Here is a 22,676-nt window from a genome sequence, read left to right on the forward strand (position 1 = left end):
AGAGGTGTTATTGTTAGGATATCTGTAAATAGATGAAGACATTGAGGCTTTAAAAAGTTGATCTTTTAAAAAATTGACTTATTAAGGAAAGATTATACAACTAGAGAATGAGTAGGGAAGGGAGAAACATTTAAACAAACTCCAAAATAACAATGTGCACAGCAATAACCAGGTTTTATAAGCAAACTTGAGGGTAATCCAAGATATGAAAACTTAAATTACCATGAAGTACCATTTTTTAACCTATTGACTTAGCAAAATTATATTTAAAAATATCCAGTTCTGGAAGGATGCACTGGTAGCAATGCCAACAGATCCTTTTCAAAAGTAAATTGACAGTATGACTCAAGAGCCTGAAGTGTTCACATTCTTTGACTCCATAATTCCCTTTTTAGGTATCCATCCTAATGAAATTAGATGTAAAAAGACATGCATTATCTGAAATAGCATGATATATCAGTTAGGACATTGAACTGTATAATTTGAGGACTAATTAAAGAGACTCTTTGTAGAGGTGTGGGCCGGGTGTAGGGAGCTCTAAGGAATAGTGCAGTACCCAAGGGCTAGCAGGAACAGGTGTGTGTGTGTGTGTGTTCGCACGTGTGTGTGTGTTGCAGGGGGTGAGGGGACACGTAGGCACCGAGACCTGAAAAGGGGATTGGAGAGAGCAGTTACTGGAACCCACAGGCAGGTGGAGCCATGTAGAAAGGGTCATTCAACAACAGCTGTGACCTTTAGTTGAGAGAATTATCCAGCCAGCAGTGACCCTGGAGAGGGAGAGCCTGGGGAATAAATACGCCAGCATTACTCTTCTCCCATCCTCTGATCTCCTGCCAGGATCCCCATTGGCTGAACCCAATAAAAAGCCAGAGAGCAATGGAGCCCATTGATACAGTCCATACAAGTCAGCTTCATAGGACCCAAAGCAGGGAGGAGAAGGCTGGAGAGTGGATCTGGAGGGTCAAATGGAGGATATCCAGCACAAAAGCTTGTAACTAAAGTGGCAAAAAAAACCAGAAGCAACTGTAATCTTCCATTAATAGGGGAACAGTTAATTAAATTTTGTCACAGCCACTCAGTAGAATATTACGCAGCCATTAAAAATGATAATTGGGAACACTTGTCAGCAACATAAGTGTGAGCTTATGGTAGATGACAATTTTCTTTTTTTTTTGAGACGGAGTTTTGCTCTTGTTGCCCAGGCTGGAGTGCAATGGTGCTGTCTCAGCTCACCGCAAACTCCGCCTCCCGTGTTCAAGCTATTATCCTGCTTCAGCCTCCCGAGTAGCTGGGATTATAGGCATGCACCACCATGCCCAGCTAATTGTGTGTTTTTAGTAGAGACGGGGTTTCTCCATGTTGCTCAAGCTGGTCTTGAACTCCCCACCTCAGGTGATCTTCCCGCCTCGGCCTCCCAAAGTGCTGGGATTACAGGCGTGAGCCACTGTGCCCAGCCCCAAATTTTTTAAAGTATAGAAAATTACAAGTTGCAACCATAGCCAAACTTAAATACATAAATGGACAAAGAGCAGAAACAAACAGCAAACATGAAAGTGTTTGTGCTTGGATGATGAGATCATAGGTGATTTTTGTTTGTTTGGTCTTTCTCAATTCCTCAAACTCTCCTGAATGCTATTTTTGCTCCTTTTGTAAAAAGTACTTTTTTTTCCAGACTTAGAATTCATCTAAGTCTTTTAAGCATTGTCATTATGTATGTTTTAGCCCATTATATCAAGCCCATAAAAAGTAAAGGTGTTGGCTGGGTGTGGTGGTTCACGCCTGTAATCCTAGCACTTTGGGAGGCTGAGGCGGGCGGATCACCTGAGGTCAGGAGTTTGAGACCAGCCTGACCAACATGGAGAAACCCCACCTCTACTAAAAATACAAAATTAGCTAGGTGTGGTGGTGCATGTCTGTAATTCCAGCTACTTAGGAGTCTGAGGCAGGAGAATCACTTGAACCTGGGGTGGGGGGCAGAGGTTGCTGTGGGCCAAAATCGTGCCATTGCACTCCAGCCTGGGCAACAAGAGCAAAAGTCGATCTAAAAAAAAAAAAAAAAAAAGTAGAAGTGTTAATAGTAGCCATTCTCCCAATATATAATGAGTCTCAGAGGTGACCATGCGTGAGGTACCTATCACGTTCCAGGTACATGGCAAAAATCTCACTCCTTCCCTGCTCTCTAGGAGTCTAAGGGGATGACAAAACCTGTGCTCAAAATCCTCATGATAAACTGAGAAAGATAACTGCTTTCTTTTTCTTTTCTTTTTTTTTTTTTTTTTTTGAGACAGAGTCTTGCCCTGTTGCCCAGGCTAGTGTGCAGTAGCGTGACCTTGGCTCACTGCAACCTCTGCCTCCCGGGCCCACATGATTCTCCGGCCTCAGCCTCCTGAGTAGCTGGGATTACAGGCACCCGCCGCCACTCTCGGCTAATTTTTGTATTTTTAGTAGAGACAGGGTTTCACCATCTTCGCCAGACTGGTCTTGAACTCCTGACCTCATGATCCACCTGCCTTGGCCTCCCAAAGTGTTGGGATTACAGGTGTGAGCCACTGCACCTGGCCCCTTTAAATTTTTTTATTTTTATTTTTAAAATTTTTTGCAGAGATGGAGTATCACTATATCACTTTTTCTATATATCTCTTTATATATGCATGTGTTTTTTTTTTTTTTTTTTTTTTGAGACAAAGTCTGGCTCTGTCGCCCAGGCTGGAGTGCAGTGGTGTGATCTCAGCTCACTGCAACCTCCACCTCCTGGGTTCAAGCGATTCTCCTGCCTCAGTCTCCTGAGTAGCTGTGATTATAGGTGCGTGCCACCATGCCCAGCTAATTTTTGTATTTTTAGTAGAGATGGGATTTCACCATGATGGCCAGGCTGGTCTGGAACTTCTGGCTTTAAGTGATTCACCCACCTTGACCTCCCAAAGTTCTAGGATTACAGTCGTGAGCCACTGTGCCTGGCCAGGTCTCACTATATTGAAGTAAACTGATGCTTAGAGGTCAACCAGTATATTCAAAGTTGTGTAACTCATACCTAGTTGAGCTGGGGTTTTAATCTCTGATGCCAGAACGCACACACCACCTACACTCCTGTAGCACTTCCCTGGAAAAGAGTGAAATTAATTATTATAATAAAATTCTGGGATACATGTGCTGAACGTGCAGGTTTGTTACATAGGTATACATGTGCCATGGTGGTTTGCTGCATCTATCAACCTGTCATCTAGGTATTTATCCTAATGCTCTCCTCCCCTTTCCCCCCACCCCAACAGGCCCTGGTGCGTGATGTTCCCCTCCTTGTGTCCATGTGTTCTCATTGTTCAACTCCTACTTATGAGTGAGAACATGTGGTGTTTGGTTTTCTGTTCCTGTGTTAGTTTGCTGAGGATTATGGTTTCCAGCTTTATCCATGTCCCTGCAAAGGACATGAACTCATTCTTTTTTTATGGCTGCATAGTATTCCATGCTGTGTATGTGCCACGTTTTCTTTATCCAGTCTATCATTGATGGGCATTTGGGTTGGTTCCAAGTTTTTGCTATTGGGATAGTGCTGCAATAAACATACGTGTGCATGTGTCTTTATAGTAGAATGATTTATAATCCTTTGGGTATATACTCAGTAATGGGATTGCTGGGTCAAATGGTATTTCTGGTTCTAGACCCTTGAGGAATCACCACACTGTCTTCCACAAGGGTTGAACTAATTTACACTCCCACCAACAGTGTAAAAGTGTTCCTATTTCTCTGCACCCTCGCCAGCGTCTGTTGTTTCTGAAATTAATTATATTGATCAGCAAAGAGACCACACAGTATAAAAATAGCACTTTAAACCCCATATGGTAGGAAATCAGGGCACATTGTAGTGTGTAACAAAAAATATAGGTTTGTTGCTCTAATTCCATCCCTTTCAAACTGAACAAGCAGCCTTAACCAAATTACTTAACCTCTCTGTGCCTTTCCTCATCTGTAAAATGGAGTAATTAATAGTGTCTTTTTCAGAGAGTTTGGGGATGATTCATTCCAATAGTATGTGTAAAATGCTTAACAATATTGGGCAATAGCAAGTACTTGATAAATGTTAGGTGTTAAGATAGCATGCTGTAGTATAGAAAATTTCTGAAGCTAAGACACAATGCCTCATGATTTTCTCCCCTGACAGAACCCAGATTTCAGGATACTACAGCTAGGTTGCTCCCTCCCTATTTGGTAATCTAAGAGATAGCCCCAATCTAGGAACAAAGATGGGAATATTTTGACAGAAGCCATTATGCCACTGGATTCCTAACAGAGTTAAACAAAACTACCCAAGCATTCAGCACGCCAATCACGTATCTGGGGCATGGGTGGGGGTAGGGGCAGCACAGGTGGGCTTGCTTCCAGGGAAGAAGGCCTTGTCTCCTGCCCTGCTCTCTGTGGTGTTAGGAAGTGCTCCTCCTCCAGCAGGAGCCCCAGATCAAGCATCCCTAGGACCCAACCCTGCTGAAAAGTGCATCCAAGTTTGCCTCAAAGGCCTTCAAATCTTTGGGAGCCAAATGGCATAATAGGATATTAAACTTACTGACTTGCAAGACCCTGAGCAAACCTCTTACCCAAAAGTAGAATATATGAAGAACGTTGAAGAATAACAATTGAGTTTTATTCTTTAAAGGCATTCTCTGATTTACATGAGAATTGAGAAACTGAGATGTATGATTTGTCTGTTAGTCAATTTCACAACCTTTCATTCCCATAAGCCCCAAATTTTGCTCATTTAAGGAGCTTGCTTTAGGCCCACCTACCTAAGTCTGTTATACTAGCTAATGTGCCCATTTGAATAGTTCAAGGGTCAGCCAATATTCTGAGCTTCATGGCTCCAGTATAAAGAACAAATTTAACAAAATTAAGCTGTTACTGTAGCCGAGTTACCCTTCTGCTCCACACATGTAGTGGGATCTTGCAGGATTTCCATAGTGACAATTATCAAAGGCCTTGACTCCTTAGCATTGCTGTATCACAGATGTGCAAACTGAGGCACTGAAAGGTCAAGTTTAAAGTCATACTGAGGGCCAGAAAAGGAACCTTAGTTTGGGGCTTTTGCCATTTTAGCTACTTATCTGAAATTGCTGCAGATACAACGTATGAGCATATCAAATATTTTTGACTGTACATCATTGATTTCTAAGGTAAAAAACAAATAAAAAGAAACCAAGAATTTTTAAAGGAAAGATGTAATTAAAAAAAACAGACCACCATTAAACATGGTGCTGTTACAGGTTAAAACAAATGCTTTGTGACTTAGACCTCAAAAACAGAGCTTGATGACTTTACTCCACAATTTGTGCACTTAGTGTATATTTAAATGCTCTCTGTAATTAGAACAACTTCAGATGCTATCAAGATTCCAGTAAGCCATAAAACATGTCAATTATGATTTGAGTTTGTGCAAAGCCCTGTCTGTGAGCTCATAGTCTCAATAGCCTCTTCTAGTACCCAGAAGAAGCTGTAGATAAAAAAATAACTCTATTGGCAACCCATCTGTTTCTGTAACTGGAAATTTCCACACATCTCTGCTTTTGGAAATCACTTAGAAAACTTGAGGGGAAATAATTCCTTTTGCTTTCAGTCTGGCAGCAATAAGGAGCCTCAAGGAATTGTGTGGGTCCAGGATCCAGTGGAGTAATTTTGTAAAGTGCAGTAGTGCTTGCTCAGAGCCATAGGCTCCGGAGGTGAGTCCAGATCAGTGAAGGGGCAGGTTTCATGGCCAGGTGTTGGCTAGTCTTGTTGCAGGTTTCAGATTAAAGTGCTGGGTCATCCAAAGGCATTTGAAAAGTGCAAATGGCAAGCTCTGCAGGCCACTGAATTCTTGTTCAGAGTCCAGAAGCTTCTTCAGATGTCATTATCAGGTCACCCTGGCTCCCAAGACCACAGGTTCAGATCTGGGGAGAAAAGCCCACAAATAAGAAAAATCATTTTTTATGATTAGAAAATATATAACCTCCCCAAAATTTGAGTGAGGAACTAATTTTTTTTTAAAAAAAGTTTATCTAGCTGGAAGCAGCGTGGTTTAAAACTTTTCGTTTAAAACTTCTTTCCACAGTTTTTACCATTGCCCTAGTCCAAGTCTTCAGCTTCTCTTCTCAGACCTATTGCAAGAGCTGCTCCTCTTCCATTCTGTGGGCCACACATAGCTCAGTAATATTGGAGCACATTTCAGGGGCCTCTCCTATTCAAAACCTCTTATAGTTCCCTATTGTGTCAGATATTTCTATTAATTCCTGCAGACTCATTATTCACCCTGCTGCGCTCTATTCATGCTCCAGGATGATGACACTGTAGACTGCATCACTGGATTCCTCCCTCTGCCTTTGACTGGGCTCAGTCTAGGGGAAAAAGAGGGTTGCAGTGGGTTGAGAGTGAGGTTGGGGTATCTATTCCTCAGCAACCTCCCAGACAAGTTGTGGGTTGACTTTGTCCCTCTGTTAAAGGCCACAGGTCCTGCCAGGTGGACCTTTCTCATTGCCATTATTACTAGGGTTCTGGGAACTGCTCCCTCCCGTTTCTCCTTCAGACCTAGGAATAGTCACCTTCCCTGCCTGCTCTTGCATCCTGGCATGCTCAGTATCCCTTGCTGGTTTCCCTTAATGCTGCACACACCTTTGTAAATTAAACTTGCCTCAGTTACCTCTTCTAAGCATGCCCTCCATTTCCTGCTAGGATATAACTGAAGCACTCTTGCTTAGTAAGTAAAATCTAACCTTTGCCTGGAATTAGTGGTTTACAGTACATCCCCTAACAGTCTTTCCCCCTTATCTCACACCTGGCTTTCTCTCTGAATGGGGTCACGTGCACTTTCCCACACCTTCCTGCCTCTCTGCCTTTCCTCTTAGTGTCTCCTCTAACTAGAAGAGTTTGCTGTTTCCATTTCTTCCTTATTCAAAAGTCACCTCCTCCATGAAACCTTTCTTCTTCCCTGATTATCCCCAGCTTAAAGTGATATTTGTCCCCATATCTGAACTTTCATGTATTGTTTGTCCTTCTTACATGAGCCATAGAGAACCATAAAAATACACAGACTTTTCACACCATTAAAAATTCATGGGCACAGGTGAGTGAAGCTGTTAGTGACTCCTCTTGCTAATAGCACTCTCCTCCCTCCCTGAGACAACTGTGCTGCCTGAATAAAGAAAGTGTGAAGTTGCCTGACATGGGTTGGGTATTTCTGAGGATTGAGAAGTAAGGTGGGCTTCAGGATATAGGGATAACGTGAGAGCTACATGATTTTCCAAATATGTTCCAAGAAGCACAAGGTATCTTAGAGCAGTGGCCCCCAACCTTTTTGGCACCAGGGACTGGTTTCGTGGAAGACAATTTTTCCATGGAATGGGTGTAGGAGTGGGGGTAGGCTATAGTTTCGGGATGAACCTGTTCCACCTCAGATCATCAGACATTAGATTTTCATAAGGAGCACACAACCTAGATCCCTCGTATGTGCAGTTCACAATAGGGTTCACGCTCCTATGAGAATCTAATGCTGCTGCTAATCTCACAGGAGGTAGAGCTCAGGTAGTAGTGCCCGCTCGCCTGCTGCTCACCTCCTGCTGTGTGGCTCAGTTCCTAACAGGTCACTGGTACCGGTCTGCGGCCCAGAGGTTGGGGACCTCTGCCTCAGAGGCCTTTGTAGGGACAAATATGATATGGACAAATAGCCTATATGAGAGGGTGATTATACCCTCCACTCTAATTTCACCACCATTTTAATTTGCTTGACATGTAGGAGTTCTGTCTAATATTTCCTTTGCAAAAGGTTTATAGTGGCAAAAGAAAAAGAAATTGGAAACCATTGAAATGGGAAAGGGGAAAGGAAACACACCCATGTGGAATGCTGACGCTGTGGTCAGTTCTCAGGTGGAAGTTCTTAGAAGGAAGACAGGATACTCATGAAAACAAACAAAACAAAACAAAAAAACATAAAGACTGGACCAAAAGTATATAGAAAGCTGGCTTCTTTTTGTTTTTACCCAAATTATGTGAATGAGAACTGTTTCTTGAGTACCTTATCTGTAACTTAATTGTAAGAATCTTGGATGACTGATAAATTCATCCTTCTAGTTCCCACATGGCCTGACAGGGTCTTGCAAATAGCACACACTTAATACAGGTTTGTAACTGGGTGAATGAATGAATAAATGAATGAGTAGCACTATGCTGGGAATCATGACTTTTTTTGGTCTGCTACTGTTTCACTCAAGGAAGTCACTTAATATCTCTTAGCCCCCAATGTCATAATCTGTGAAATGAGGTAGCTAGGATACATGGTCTGTAAGCTCTAACCAAGGCTTGATGACTGTAATAACTATTTTGTAAAGGATAGATGATATATAGCTATGGCATCATAATCCATTCCTAAAGTTTTACTGTTTATCTGCTTGTCTGCATAAGAGGTAGAATGGCTAGGCCCAAATAGCAGCACAGGTAAAGTTAGATACAGGAACAATTTCCACAAATGGAAAGGGCAGTGTGTCACAGACAAGGACTCAGTGGGTCTGAGTTCTAGCTCCATTTCTTACGGTAAGTTATGAGATGACCTTACGCAAGTCACTTCAGCTCTTACATCCTTAGAGTGTATCCATCACATTTAGCTGTGCTAGGAATCTATGAAAGGCGACTAAGACATTGGTAGGTGTCCTTTAAAGAAGGTATAGCATTGCCCTTCCTAAAGTTGATAAGGACTGATGAAGAGTCCTATATAATGTATTTGACTACTGGGATCTAGAGAGGTGAGTGGGGATGGTTGAAATGGCTTCAGAAAGTATTATTATTCTTCTTAAAAGTAATACATCAGGGCACTCAAAAATGTAGTGAAGTACAACAAAAATTCAGAAAACATAAAAGTAAAAAGCAATACTTGGTTCCATAATCCAAAAACATGATTACAGGCATTTTCATATTTTTACTTCTGTTTTTCTTGAGGAAGGGAATATGGTGAGTCTATAAATAACATTTTTAATAGGACATGAATGATACATAAGTATATTTTTATTTTGCAATTTTTCTATTTTTTTTATTATATAGAAAGTATTTCCCCACATTATTATTCCTCAGAAATAGAAGTTTAAATGGCAACGTAGGGTCTATTTATTATAGGTTCCAGTTTTTTCCATGTTGTATTAGAGTAAACTAGGTAATGCTGTAGGAACAAACAACTCCAAAATCTCAATATAAAAAACAAAACTTATTCTTGTTCATGTTCCATGTACACTGAGGGTCAGCAGGGTACTCTGTCAATTTTAGTTACTCAGAGACTGAGACTGATGGAACAATTACTACCTAGAATGTTACTGGTTACCATGCCAGATGGATAAAGAAAATATGGCAAAGCATATGCCAACTCTTACATCTTCTACCCAGAAATAACACGCATCACTTATGCTTACATTTAATTGACCAAAGTGAGTTACATGACCACACTTAACTACAAATTAATTACAGAGAAGTGCAATTCTATCATGTGCACAAAGGCAAGAGATCCAGGAAATGGTGAAACAGCACTAATACTGAACTCTACTAGACATTTTCACAAGTCAGGTCTTGCTTCAGTTGCTGGTTAGTGAAGCAAAACCAGCAAGCCCTATGCTTCTTAATTTGTAAGAGAAAATATTCATCTGAATAAAAGTCTTGTAAGAAGTACATGCAAGGGACATGTCCAGGCCAAGTCCCAAGACTCCATCTCCCAAGATGCCAAGTCACAATATGAGAGTGCGGGATGGCTCCCGGGCAGCCTAGATCTGTACACTCGCCTCATAATGGATGGTTTTGGGGTGAGATAGAACTGGGATGGCAGAGAATGGGTGTGGGAACGTCAAAGCCCTGAGCTGTCTGGGCCTGAGCAATATTAAAATCTTAACCATGGCAATTTCTAGGCAATGGATTCTAAATTATTTTTGTTTTCTTTACACTTTTTTATTTTTTATTTTTATACTCATAAAAAATCAGTAATTTAAAAAATATTCTGAAACTTGTTATTGTTGTAGGTTATTCTTTTTTTGAGTTGATAGACTCAACTAAAATTAAACAAAATTTATTTTAATATTGTTTTTTAGTATTGAGTCAGATTTGGTCAAAATCAGACACCTTTTAAATTTATTATATAATAAACTATAAGAAACATTGATAAACGGACAGCAAGACAAATATCAAATACCATATAGTTGCATTAACACTAATATCCCACTTTATTATATTGACCAGGTGGACCTAAAATATAGACACATAGAAGCAGCCAGAAAATAATGCTGTAATCATGTGCTTAAGAGTGGTATAGATTGTGTGTACAATGCAGCGGAAAAATAAAAAGGTATGAGTTGGGGGAGAGAGTCTTACAGATTAAGCAAGAGAGTGTAGTGTATGTAGGCTGGGCACAGTGGCTCACGCCTGGAATCCCAGCACTTTGGGAGGCCAAGGCAGGAGGATTGCTTGAGCCCAGGAGTTTGAGACCATCCTGGGCAACATAGTGAGACCCCAGTTCTACACAAAATAAAAATTAAAAATCCAGGTACGGTGGCATGCACCTGTAGTCCCAGCTACTCAGGAGGCTGAGGTGGGAAGATCGCTTGAGTCCAAAAGTTGAGGCTGCAGTGAGCCACGGTCATACCACTGCACTCCAACCTGGGTGATAGAACAAGACCCTGTCTCTGAAAAAAAATTAAATTAAATTTTAAAAAAGCAGAGTGTAGTGTATGGGTGTGGATTCTTGACTTGGACACCTGGATTGCTGAATCAATTTTTTGGCCCTTATATTATTAGCCATATACCTTGGGCAAGTTAGTTAACCTCTTCATGTTTTGCTTCCTCACCTATAAAATGGGAAGCAGGGAGTAAGTACTTCAGAGGGCTACTGTGAGGATTAAATGAGCTAGTATAAACACACTTCTAATGTCTTGGAAGAGAAGCCTGGTGTTATAATAATAAAGTTAATCATTACTGTGTCTTAAAGTAGACCATGCCAAAAGTTGGGATTTGGACAAGTAAGAAGGAATGGGGAGGACATTCCAAAAGAATAACCAACATGAGCAAAGACACAGAAGCAGGAATGAGCTCATGGCAGAGGTGTTGGTGGAGCAGCTCGACTTGAGGAAAAGTTTTGTTGAGGAGTGGTAGGTGAGTTGGCTTAGTGAAATGTGGCTAGTTGTCAAAAGGCCTGAAAAACTCTGGGAAGGATTTGATATGATCTATAGAGACAAGAGATGACATGATGATGATGAAAACAGTGTCTGGGGTGATTAGATCTGGCAGTGGTATGTTGGTGCCCTTTTAAGGGACCTTTCCAAAGCTATCTAGAAATATTTAAATTCCTCATTAGGTATTGGCAAAGAAAATGGCCATACCACCTAAGGCAAAGAAAGTAAGGTATTAGATAAGTCAAACCTACCTCAAGTAGTCTCTTCATTGTACCAAGGCATCATTTCCAAAACTTTGGTTTGATTTTGTTAAATCATTTTGGCTACAGGGTGCCCCCACTCGCCACCTAGATTTACTCAGATATTCATTACTATTGCATCCAAATACTTAGAGTGGTAGATTTTGATATCACAGATGTCCTTTTGTTGCTGAAATTTTGAGAGGCAGTGAGCTGAGAAAAAAATCCTGCTGAACTAAACAAAAACCCCAAACTGGCAGTCTGCATGCAATCTAGGTTGGCATGTTCATGCATGAGCAGGTATTAGACAGAACCCTGGCCTCTTGGACAACTCCAATGACCAGATAGTAGTTGGTTACTTACTTCTGTTTATGAAGGCTCAGGCAGGAATGACAAATTGACTTACTTCAGCCAAATATATGTCCAAGACTGCCCCCCTCATCTCTTGGTGCCTGTGATGATTAATTTTATGTGTCATCTTGGCTAAGCCATGGTGCTCAGTTGCTTAGTCAAATGGTAGTCTATATGTTGCTGTGAAAGTATTTTGTAGATGTAATTATCATTTGCTATCAGTTAACTTGAAGTAAAGCTGATTATCTCCCATGATGTAGGTTGGCTTCATTCAATCAGTTGAGGGCCTTAAGAGCAAAAAACTGAGGTTTCCCAGAAAAGACAGAATTCTGCCTCAAGACTGTAACGTAGAAATCCTGCCTGAGTTTCCAGACTGCTGGCCTGCCCTACACATTTCAAACTTGCCAGCCCCCACAATCATGTGCTGCTTCTCCTGAGTCTAAGCTTTTCATCCAACCAGGCTTAATGATTTTAGCAACCTACTCCTTCTGACCCCAAGATCATATCCTTCCTCCTCCACAGATTCCAGCTCCAAACTTGTCAACCTCATGAAGAGACTTGTGTTTTTCCCGTATTACTGTTGACTCACAGCCCACAACAATGTACTTCTTAATCATTGTTTGTTGCAAAAACATCCACTGTCAATTGCATCGCAGTTGAATATCTTCTCTTTGCTGTTAGATTTTAACTCTGTTTCTAACTATGTGAGACCAGAGGTCCAGTGCAGTATCATCTAGGAGTGCTTAGGAATATAGACCGAGCAAAAGATGGCATGATTGTTCTGGGGCTAAGAACAAGGCTTTGCTGAAATGCTACCAAACAGGAAGATTTTATAAGCTGGAACTATTCAGTTGCCTTCCATGAATTAATAGAACAGTGGTTACTTTAAAATTCAAGCTGAGAGAGAAAAGAAGGTAAGAAAGAAAAGCAAAAATCATGCTTACTCACAGCACTGTTCACTTCCCTCTTTGTTGTGGTGACAGGTCTTTTTGTTGTGTCTGAAAAAGAAAAATTCCAGAAATGGAATAAGATTAATGAGAAAACTGTTTGGCTTATAGATTAAAATATGGCAGGACAAAAAGTAAATCTAAATAAATCCACATAGCGAAGCCCAAATGTTCACTGTGGCCTGGGACTTCAGGATGGTAATGCATAAAGCAAAATCTGGCCCGTAGGCAAAGAGTGTGAACAAAGAAGACTCACACTTTCCATTCCTCTGTGTACTCCTGGCCCTCAGGCACTTAAAGGCTGAGAGACTAATTTGGGTATTCAATCCGGGAAATGTCTGGCTGCAGAATTAGCTCTCCCTTTTCTGCTTTAGTCTTGACTGCCACTTCTGCCTGCCTTTCCTGGTCCAGATCAGAAGGTCTGATCAATTAATTTGCACTAAGGTATAAGTGACTGATACTAGCTCAAAGTAACTCAAGTTCTTGGTTCAGAAGCACAAGTTCACATAATGGGATGCTGCTCACCAGTAAGTTTCCTTGGTTTCACATCTTTTAATTTTTTTTATATCAATAGGTTTAGGGGTACAAGTGGTTTTTGGTTATGTGGATGAATTGTATACTGGTGAAGTCTGAGATTTTAGTGCACCCGTTACCCAAGTACTGTACATTGAACTCAATATGCAGGTTTTTTATTCCTCACTGCCACTCCCTACTCTCTCCTTCTGAGTCTCCCATGCCCATTATACCACTCTGTATGCCTTTGCATACCCATAGCTTAGCTCCCACTTACAAGTGAGAATATATGGTATTTGGTTTTCCATTCCTGAGTTACTTCACTTGGAATAATGACCTCCAGCTCTATCCAAATTGTTGCAAAACACATTATCTCATTCTTTTTCATGGCTGAGTAATATTCCAGGGTGTATATATACCACATTTTCTTTATCCACTTATTCGTCAGTGGTATCTTAGGTTGGTTTCATATCTTTGCAATCTTGAATAGGTTTTCACTTTTTTCTTAACCTCTGATTTCACATATTCCCTCCCACTCTGATTCTCTTTTAAGATTTAATGCCCAACTCCTGCCATTGCCTGGGTTCCTGAAATCAGTCCATTCCTAATTCTGCTTTTGCCCGTATATACCAGGTTTTTAGTAATTCCCTCATGACTATCATGAGCTTGGCCTGGAATTTGGAGGTCTCTATTCAGCACTGTAGTCTCTTTCATGAGGGTTTGCATTTGAAAGGAGCCCAATGGTTAACCCATAGGAATTGCTCTTGAATGTTGGCTTCAGTGGGTACCTCGATAATGCCTGAGGTTAGTGCTGCCATTCTTTGTGGGCCACAGGTAACCATAAACCAGCATATTTGGTTTTAAACCCCTGTAAAATTCTGGCTCAATCTTCTAGGGCTGTGCCACTCAGAGTCTGGTTCATGGGCTGGTGCTGGTAGGTGAACTGTTACCAGCCTATGATGATAACTGTTCCTTCACAAGAGAGTTTAAGAAACACTGTTCTGAAGATCTGAAGACCTGTTCTAAAGATCTAGATTCTGTAGCTGGTGACTCCTACTGGATTCTAACTTGACTTTGCCATTGGCTCAGCAAGTCAATGTATAAGTCACTCAATTATTTTGGATTGAAGCTTACTTTTTCCTTCCATTGCTCAAAGATAATAATATTGATTGAACCAATTTGTATTAAGAACTTTTGCAACAAATAGGCCACAAGTTTTGGAGTCAAACAGACCTGTATTCAAATCCCAGCTGTATGACTTTGGGAAGTCATATAACTTTTCTGAGCCTCACTTTCTTAACTCCAGCATAAAGACACTTCTCCTTGCCACAAGCAATTTTTGTGAAATTAAATGAGAAGTTTGTAAAGGGTCTATAGCACAGTGGTTTTCAGTAGAACTTTCTGCAATGATGGAAATGTTGTATATCTGTACTGTCCAATACAGGAGCAATTATCTGTACATGGCTATTGAGCACTTACAGTGTGTGAATACTTAAGATGTGACTGATGAAGTGAATTTTTATTTAACTTGAAAAGAGCCACAGATGGCTATTATATTGGACAGAGCAGATCTAGCACACTCAACCTGCATATAGTAGGTTCAATGTTTAAAATTTCACTGAACATTTATTATATGCCAGGTAATTTTTTAGACACTGGGCATATATTGGTGAATCAGAGAAACACAGTTACTGTACTCTTGAAACATAAAGACTAGCAGATGAAGCAGAATTTAATATTATTTTGCAACAGAAGTTGCCAGCTTCTTCTCTAGAGTCCAGAAGGTCACGCTGGAGCCCTGAACTGTTGAATTGTTCCTCTTAGGGGAAAATGGTAAGCAGGACCTTTTATGGACCAATAATGGCTGCCCTCGTAATACACTTTAGTACACAGAGCTAGTCACTGAGGTATAGGTGGGTAAATCTGTTCAGGAGCTAAGGAGCCATCTGGAAGGAAAGGGACTAAGACTGCCGCCTCTTTACTTAACTTTGCAATGGACTAAGAAGTTCAGGATACCAATGGCCCTAAGAGGAACTGAAGAGAAGGAAGTTAGGACTGGTGTCCCAGGCTCAACATGAGGGCCTAGAAGGGAAGAGGCTGGCTGTGTGCAGCTGTGGCTAAGGCAGGGATCCCCTCCTACCTCATCAACCCATAGGGGTCCTGCTTTGGGACCAATGACAGAGCATGTGTTGGGGAACCATAAGAACTGTAATCTTGTAGCACTGGGGTCTGTGTGGGGATCGGAACCAGCAAGGTTACCTTTGCACAGTGGATGGAGACATCTGGAAGGACGAGATTCTGCATGGCAGCAGTAGACAGCAACTGCTCAAAACCAGGGCCCTCTGGAGGACTAACCTAGCTGCCTAGCACTGGCCCTGTGGGCTAAGTAAGCTTTCTGGCAGTTTGTGGGAGGTGGAGAAGTACATGCTATAAGAGGAAGACATTGAACTTCTTGCTAAGATGGGCATGGGGGTACTTGAGGAATTAATTGGAAAATTAAAAGGGATGCAATTTAATTGGTAGCCCAAGCTATTAAAACAGAGCCTAGATATGCGATTGTGTGCTGAGTATACTGAAAGAAGAAGTAGGTGCTATGGAAACATATAATAAGGGGATTTAATGTAATGGGTGTGGTGCGTGGGGGTAGAATTAGGAAAGACTTGATGAAGTATAAGCTTAGCTGAGATTGAAAAGATGACTCCAACTCAGGTGGACAACAAGAAGAAAGTATTTTAAGAAGAGACAATATTGTATGAGAAAACTCGGAATTGAAAGACTTCCATGCCTCTGAGGACTAGAAAATCCTGTATGGTTAGAGCTTAGACAATGAAGGTGATGGTGATGCAGTTAAAGCTGGAGACATGAGTCAAACCATCCTGGGCTTGTTGGAACTTCATCCAGTAAGCAATAAGAAGCCATGGAGAAGGTCTGAACAGAGGACATGTGGTAGATTTATGATTTTTAAAAGCCTATTATAGCAAAAAGTGAGAACAGACCAAGTTGGAGGTAGCAGGAGTGAATACAGGGAAACCAGTTAGGAAGATTCCTCTCTAGTCCAAGTTGAACCACACTAGCGGCAGTGAAGTTCGGCCAATAAGCTGTAAAATGTTCCTTCTCTTGCTGCTTCCCCTTTTACAGATAGAAAGACCATCTCAAAGAAGATAGGCAATTTGTACAAGGTCAGAGAGCCAATAAATGGCAGCACCAGGTCCCAGCCTAGCCCTCTGACCCTGGTTTAAAGCTCTGTCTACATCACCAGCAGTTCTCAACCCTTTTCCATGGCACACAAGTTTGTGTGCATGGCAGACACATGTAAGAAAGCAGATCTGAATGCAAGTGAGTTAGAGACAAGGGTTATATAGGCAACCATGATTTCTCTCTGGTTCATTAAAAATATAAAAGAAATTGTTTGCACATTTATTCACTTAATTCTTATTTGTAAGAAAGGCCTCCTAATCACAGTTAGAACTTGAGCTTTACCTCCCAGCTCGGAGCTACTGATATCCTCACTCACTCTTAAGACTGGGTTGAAGGATGAGGAGAGGATTTATTTCCACTCTATCTTTGAGTGTGACTCCATTCCATTCTCCCAAAGACAGCTGGAATGGAACACTCAGCTGCTCATTTCTGAAGTTATTAAGGAGTCCTCAGGCCCCAGGCCTTGAACCCTAGTATAAGACTGTTTTCAAGAGCTATGGGTGTGGGAGGTAAAAGAAGAATGGCAGAAGATAAGACAACTGAGGTGCGTCTGACACAACACTCTGAGGTGGTTCTATTTAAAAGTCGAAGTTCTGTTGGACATACCTCCTCCTTTACCATGAAGCTCTCTTCCCTCCCACATTTATTTTTCTTTCTTTCTTCTTCTCCATCTCCTGTTTTCTCTTTCTCCCTCACTCCCCTCGCCATCTTCTTCCCTCCCTCTGTCTTTTTCTTTTGGCAACAATTCCTTGCATTCTACAGTTAGAAATATTGTGGTCAGCACCCAAGTGAATGCATACACACATAGGGCAATGGACAAATAGAACATGACAATATTTTATGGCAGATGAAAATATAGAAGTTATGAATATAAATGTAAGATAACAACCACTTAAAATTCCCCTAGTCCTCAGATAGTGCTGCTGCAAACTCCCGCTGAATTATTTCCACATGTCATTTCCTTTTCTATAGATGAGGCCACGTAGAGATCTTTGGAGAAGTTCGTTGAGTGCAGACAAGGGAGCCGTTTAGGAAAGCACCAGCCAGGCCTGCATACATCCTGGGGGTTTTGTGGGCAGGCTCCACCCAGGAAACCAAAGACAGACACGTGAACAATGAAGCAATGAAATCAGGGCTCTGTCCCAGCTGGTACAACAGAACAGGGGAATACAACAGACTAAGGAGAAACTCGAAGGGAGCTGCTGAAAGACGGTAATGCACCATCAACCAGCTGTTTCCTTATCCCCAAATGGCCTCACAAACCTTTCTCCTTTCCTTACCCAACCGTGGGGTTGAGATTCCTGGGAGAGGGGGGTGGGTTTAACCCAGCTCATATCCAGACTGGGGAAAAGAGGGGTGAAAATGGAAGGAATCCTCAGAAAGGATCCTGGCAACCTCCCACCAGCAAAATCTGAGCACGTAGCTATCTGCATTGCCAAAATAACATCGCTGTCATGAGGCTGATGAAAGCTTTTGGCTCAAAGAATAAGACAAACTCTTTCAGACATAAGAACAAAACATTCCCTTTAAAAGACTCAGTGGAAGAAGTTCAGCTCACTGACGACGAGAGCCATTTTCTTCTGGGGAAAAACAATCATCAAGACAAGCTCAGAGTGGTTCATAAGCTCTGAGTGGGTTTAGCATGAAACCAGGAAGCCGTAGGCCTACAGTGCAAAGCAGTGGCTCATGCTGCAGACACCCAGTCCATTTGGTTACCATGAATAAAACTCACTTACCTTTTGAAGAATACAGCTTTTGACAGAGTTGTTTTCTTAGGGCTATCACTGTGGCTATGAAAATGAAAGCAATGATGCAGGAGGGGATGAAAATGTGAAGCAGCCAAGTTGGACGGGTCCTGGGTTCCATCTGACCTGGGTGAAGGAAAAGCACCAGAATCCTGTTACATGGCAGCTAAGTGGTAGACCAACAGGCTGGCCACATGAGTGGGTGACAGCCAACACGGCTAGCTCTGTGGAGCATTTACTCCATGCCAGGCCCTATTCTAAGTGCTCTGCACCTATCAGCTCATCCATTCCTCACAACCACTCTGTGAAGTTGGCTCTGCTATGATCCCCATTTCACTGGTGAAGAAAGTGAGGCACAGAGAGACTAGGAAGCTTTCCCTAAGTTACACAGTAAGTGACCCAGCTAAGATACAGTCTGGTTCCAGATTCTGTGCTTTTTACCACTCTCTCATATTATTTTTTTCCATCCATCCATCAATCCATCCATCTATCATCTAATCATCTTTCTTTCTTTTTTCTCTTTTTCCTCCCTATCCCCCTTCTCCTCCTCATCCTCTCTCTATTCCCAGTGGCAAAGTCTCTCAGCCCAAAAATGTCTTTCCCCCACTGACAAGTACTCACAGTGCTTAGAATCTATCCTTGTTAAATTTCAAGGATTAACAGGATCCTTTTGGAAAAAATAAAATATCCTAGGTAGTGTTAATATACTAAACCCAGCCACTCATGCCTTAATGTGAATTATTACAATTGGCCTTGTTTCAGTTTTTCAACGTCCTGGCACTGAGGAAAGAGTGAGTTTAGTAGAGGGGTGGATCAGAACAATAATTCTGGAGGCTGGGGAAAGCCTTGTAAAGTCCCCTGGTGTGTGCAGATTAGAACAAGGGCTCCAGACTGACAAAAGGCAGGGCTGGAGGAGTGTTCACCTACAGGGAGATGAAAGGGTACCCAAGTTAATTTGTGCCCTATTCAAAAGCTTGAATTTTGCCTCTGGAGTCATTCACGTGGAATAAACATGACAGGCTGGTACAGGAAAAACTGGACAAAACTGCTCAGGAGGAAGGGCTCAGTCCTCCCAACTTCCCAGCCCTCAAACCCCACTACCTCCAGGACAGTGCTATCTGAGAACCACGGATTGCTTTACTGGAGAAGAGATTAGACATTATTTAGTCTGAGCCCCTCATTTTAGAGTTGAGGAAGTAAGTCTCAGAGTTGCTAAATAATCTATCTGAGGTCATCACTGCTAAGTAAAAGTCAGTGCCAGGATTGCAAACCCAGATCTATCTGACCCAAAGCTCAGCCCCCACAGATATTTGTCTCCATCCAAAAGTGTGATTAACATTAAGGAAGAAAAGATAAGGAGCCTTGCTCATCCAAACACTGGATAACCCATAGTGATTATAATCTGCTTCTTAATTTCTAGGAAGTGCTTAGTAAGCACTTTGTGAGTCAAGGAGAACTGGGCCTCTCACTGTCCCCACAACAGGAGAGGTCCCTACCTCAGTGTCTTTATGCAAACCCTTGTCCTGTGCAGGTTCCCTCATAGTCTCTTCCACGTACAGACGCCCTACTCATCCCTGAAGACTCCAAAGTTGAACATCCAGTAGGAAATCAGTCTGCTTAGACTGTTTGGAGGGCAAAGGCCTTATCTAAACTACCTCTGAGTCCTCTCTAGATAGAGCCAAGCAACAGCTACATGAAAAGTGTCAATATGGAATTGTTGCACAGAATTGACTGTCTCTTTTCTAGTCCACCTAGCCTGATCCTCCTAGTCATTTGTTATCTTGTGGTATACTGCTGGTTAATCCATTCTTTCTTTCAACTTTAGTATTAAGGAATTAGCTGGACACATGGCTTCTCAGAGACTATGCTTCCAAGCCTCCCCTGTAGTTAAGTGGGCCCAGCCACATAATCTAAGTTTAGGCTAAGAGAGTGAGTTTTCAATGTCTTGGCCTTAAAACATTGAATGTGTCTTCCACCACTCATTTACTTTCTGAAGGTTGAAACATGGGTTTGGCACTGACTGAGCTTTGACAATTTTATAGGGACAACATCCTGGAGAATGGCAGAGCAACAGATGAAAAGAATCTGGATCACTGAATGACTCTGTGGAACATAGCTACTTAGCTGCTCTGAACCACCTGAGTGTTACATGGAAAGAAATATACTTCTGTCTTGCTTCTCACTGTATTTTGAGGTGTCTTCATTATGGTAGCTTAGCCTGTATCCTAATACATATTCCTCTAAGTTGTTTTAAAATTCTTGCATACTCTTTTGTCGTTTATTTTATTTTTATTTATTTATTTATTTGAGAAGGAGTTTCACTCTTGTTGCCCAGGCTGTAGTGCAGTGGCATGATCTTGGCTCACTGCAACCTCCACCTCCTGGGTTCAAGTGATTCTCCTGCCTCAGCCTCTTGAGTAGCTGGGATTACAGGCACCTGCCACCACTCCTGGCTAATTTTTTGTATTTTTAGTAGAGACGGGGTTTCACCATGTTAGCCAGGCTGATTTTGAACTCCTGGCCTCAAGCAATCCACCCATCTCAGCCTCCCAAAGTGCTAGGATTACAGGCATGAGCCACTGCGCCTGGCCAATAATGGCATACTCTTAGCAATGATATAATGATGCAATGGCAAAAAATATTTGCCTAATCCTTGCCACAACTTCATGAACTCACAAGTAAGTCATGCAACTTGCTAGAGATACCATATTTTTTTACTGTTTGCACACTTTCTGAGTACTAAGCACTTTACAAGCACGTTTCATTTAATCCTCATGATAACCCTATAAGCTTTCTACCACTACTCACCTTCATGCTACACATGAGAGTGAGTGCTAGAGTGGCTAAGTAGGATATTTAGGTTCTCAAGCTAAAGGAGAGAGAGTTTGAAATTTAAGCCTGTCTGACATCAGAGCCCATGCTCTCAACCACTGCCTGGAATCACCTCTAGGTCTCCTAGGAAGGATTCTCTTTTCTACCAGCCCTACAAGGGTCCTTTTATATTTATTTTTTGTGCTGTAGTCCCATTCCATTTCCTAATGAAAATACAACAACTGGCTGAGCAGAAGAAACCCTATTTCAAAAGGAAAATGATCTGTTGCTCCCTAACTTGTGCTTGAAATTTGGAATGTTCAGTCATCCATTCTAGAGTCACTGGAGTACCCTCCACCCACCATACTCTTCATTTCTGTGTTCGTTTTATACATTGACTTCCGGAGAAGTTTGTGGGTCACAGCAGTCCACAGCTCAATTTATGAGAATGAGTAGAAAGGGAACAGTCATAAGACAACTTAAAAATGCCCTTGAGAAATAGAAGCAAGGAACTCAGAGGCGGATGTGTGACTTTGGTTATTTTGTTGCTGGTATTTGTGCCACAAGCTAGAATATCATTTGGCTGCTCTGACCTGGCTGTCCACACAGTCTGGTAGCTGGTTTGATGGGACTGCAATTATCTAAGATGGAGTCTCCAACCCAATCAACCCAACATTTGTTGAGCACTTATTATGAACACAGGACTCTGTTTTTGCCTTAGTGTGGAATAAAGACGACTTGTGTGAACAATGAAAATACATGGAAAATAAAATAGCAATTAAAAAGGCAAGCATAGTTACAAGGCAAACAAATGGTCCAGGTAATAGGTCTCAAAATGTGGGATGAGGGAAAGAGCACCTTGTGCCCTGGAGTGACTGACCTCCCCCAGAGAGAGGGTGGGCTTGGAGCTAGTAGAGAGAGAAATAATGATATTTATGTGGAAAAACCTGAGCAAAGAAGGCATGGAGGTAGAAAAGGTGCAGCCAAGTTCAGAGAGCATGTGGTGAGGAAGGGATGGTTAATGAAGCAGAGGATCCATGTCAGTGAACAGTAGGACAAATACAAAGCCGGGAAGGATGGGTAAAACCAGGTTGAGAATTTCTCACTGCACAAAGATTTCTCCGTCTCCCTGATGGCTGTATTTATGAGTGATACCCTAGGAGAGCCTGAGCTCTGATGAAAACCCCACAGGTCTCTCCCATGGTTGTTGACTATTTACTCAGCCATGTCGGCTCCCAGGGAGAAAGTGGGGTGGCTATTTTACTCCACTGTTAACTTCTCACAGTGTAAAGGCTTCCAGAGCAATGGTCAGTCTGCCCTTTCACATCTCTACCATGCAGAATAGAACACTGACATAATCAGTGGTGTAAAGTTATTTCTCAATTCATCTTATACAGGCCCCTATTTCCCTGGAGAGGTTCTTATATAAGAAGCTTCTTTCTAGAAAACTACAATTCATCCAAAATACTGGCCTACACTTAACCAGGCAGGAAATTCCGCATAACGAATGACAGTTGAATAAACAATTACAAGGAAAAAAAGTTCTCGTGGGATTGCTCATATTTAATCCTCTTTAGAGGCTTTAGCTTTAGTATGAATTAGTTAGACTTCATCTTTCATGAGGTGAGAAGTCTGTGGTCTCAACCATGATATAAAGAGAGGTAGAGAATGTTGAAAGACCAACTTGCCTAATTCATTTTTTTACCTGAAGTTGGTCCT

The 22,676-nt window shown here is 41.7% G+C and overlaps 1 protein-coding gene and 1 long non-coding RNA gene across 5 annotated transcripts in view; one reads left to right on the top strand and one right to left on the bottom strand.

Annotated features, from left to right (window-relative positions):
* The window catches only part of LOC129490424 (uncharacterized), a 209,176-nt gene that overhangs the window by 68,106 nt on the left and 118,394 nt on the right, over nt 1–22,676 (top strand). The gene's annotated exons all lie outside the window — the stretch shown is intronic.
* PDCD1LG2 (programmed cell death 1 ligand 2) overlaps nt 4,612–22,676 on the bottom strand; it is a 64,181-nt gene continuing 46,116 nt past the window's right edge. For 2 of the 3 annotated variants that reach the window (XM_055294312.2, XM_063609202.1), the window contains exons 5-7: nt 18,138–18,272; nt 12,688–12,741; nt 4,612–5,912 (exon numbers count right to left, since the gene is read on the bottom strand). In XM_055294312.2, coding sequence (XP_055150287.1) covers nt 5,881–5,912; nt 12,688–12,741; nt 18,138–18,272 — 221 coding nt within the window. In that variant the 3' untranslated portion in view covers nt 4,612–5,880. The remainder of the gene's footprint in view (nt 5,913–12,687; nt 12,742–18,137; nt 18,273–22,676) is intronic. The other variant, XM_063609203.1, reaches the window with a different exon arrangement.

Source organism: Symphalangus syndactylus, chromosome 9 (assembly GCF_028878055.3).
Source record: "Symphalangus syndactylus isolate Jambi chromosome 9, NHGRI_mSymSyn1-v2.1_pri, whole genome shotgun sequence".
In the NCBI taxonomy this organism is placed as follows: Eukaryota; Metazoa; Chordata; class Mammalia; order Primates; family Hylobatidae; genus Symphalangus; species Symphalangus syndactylus.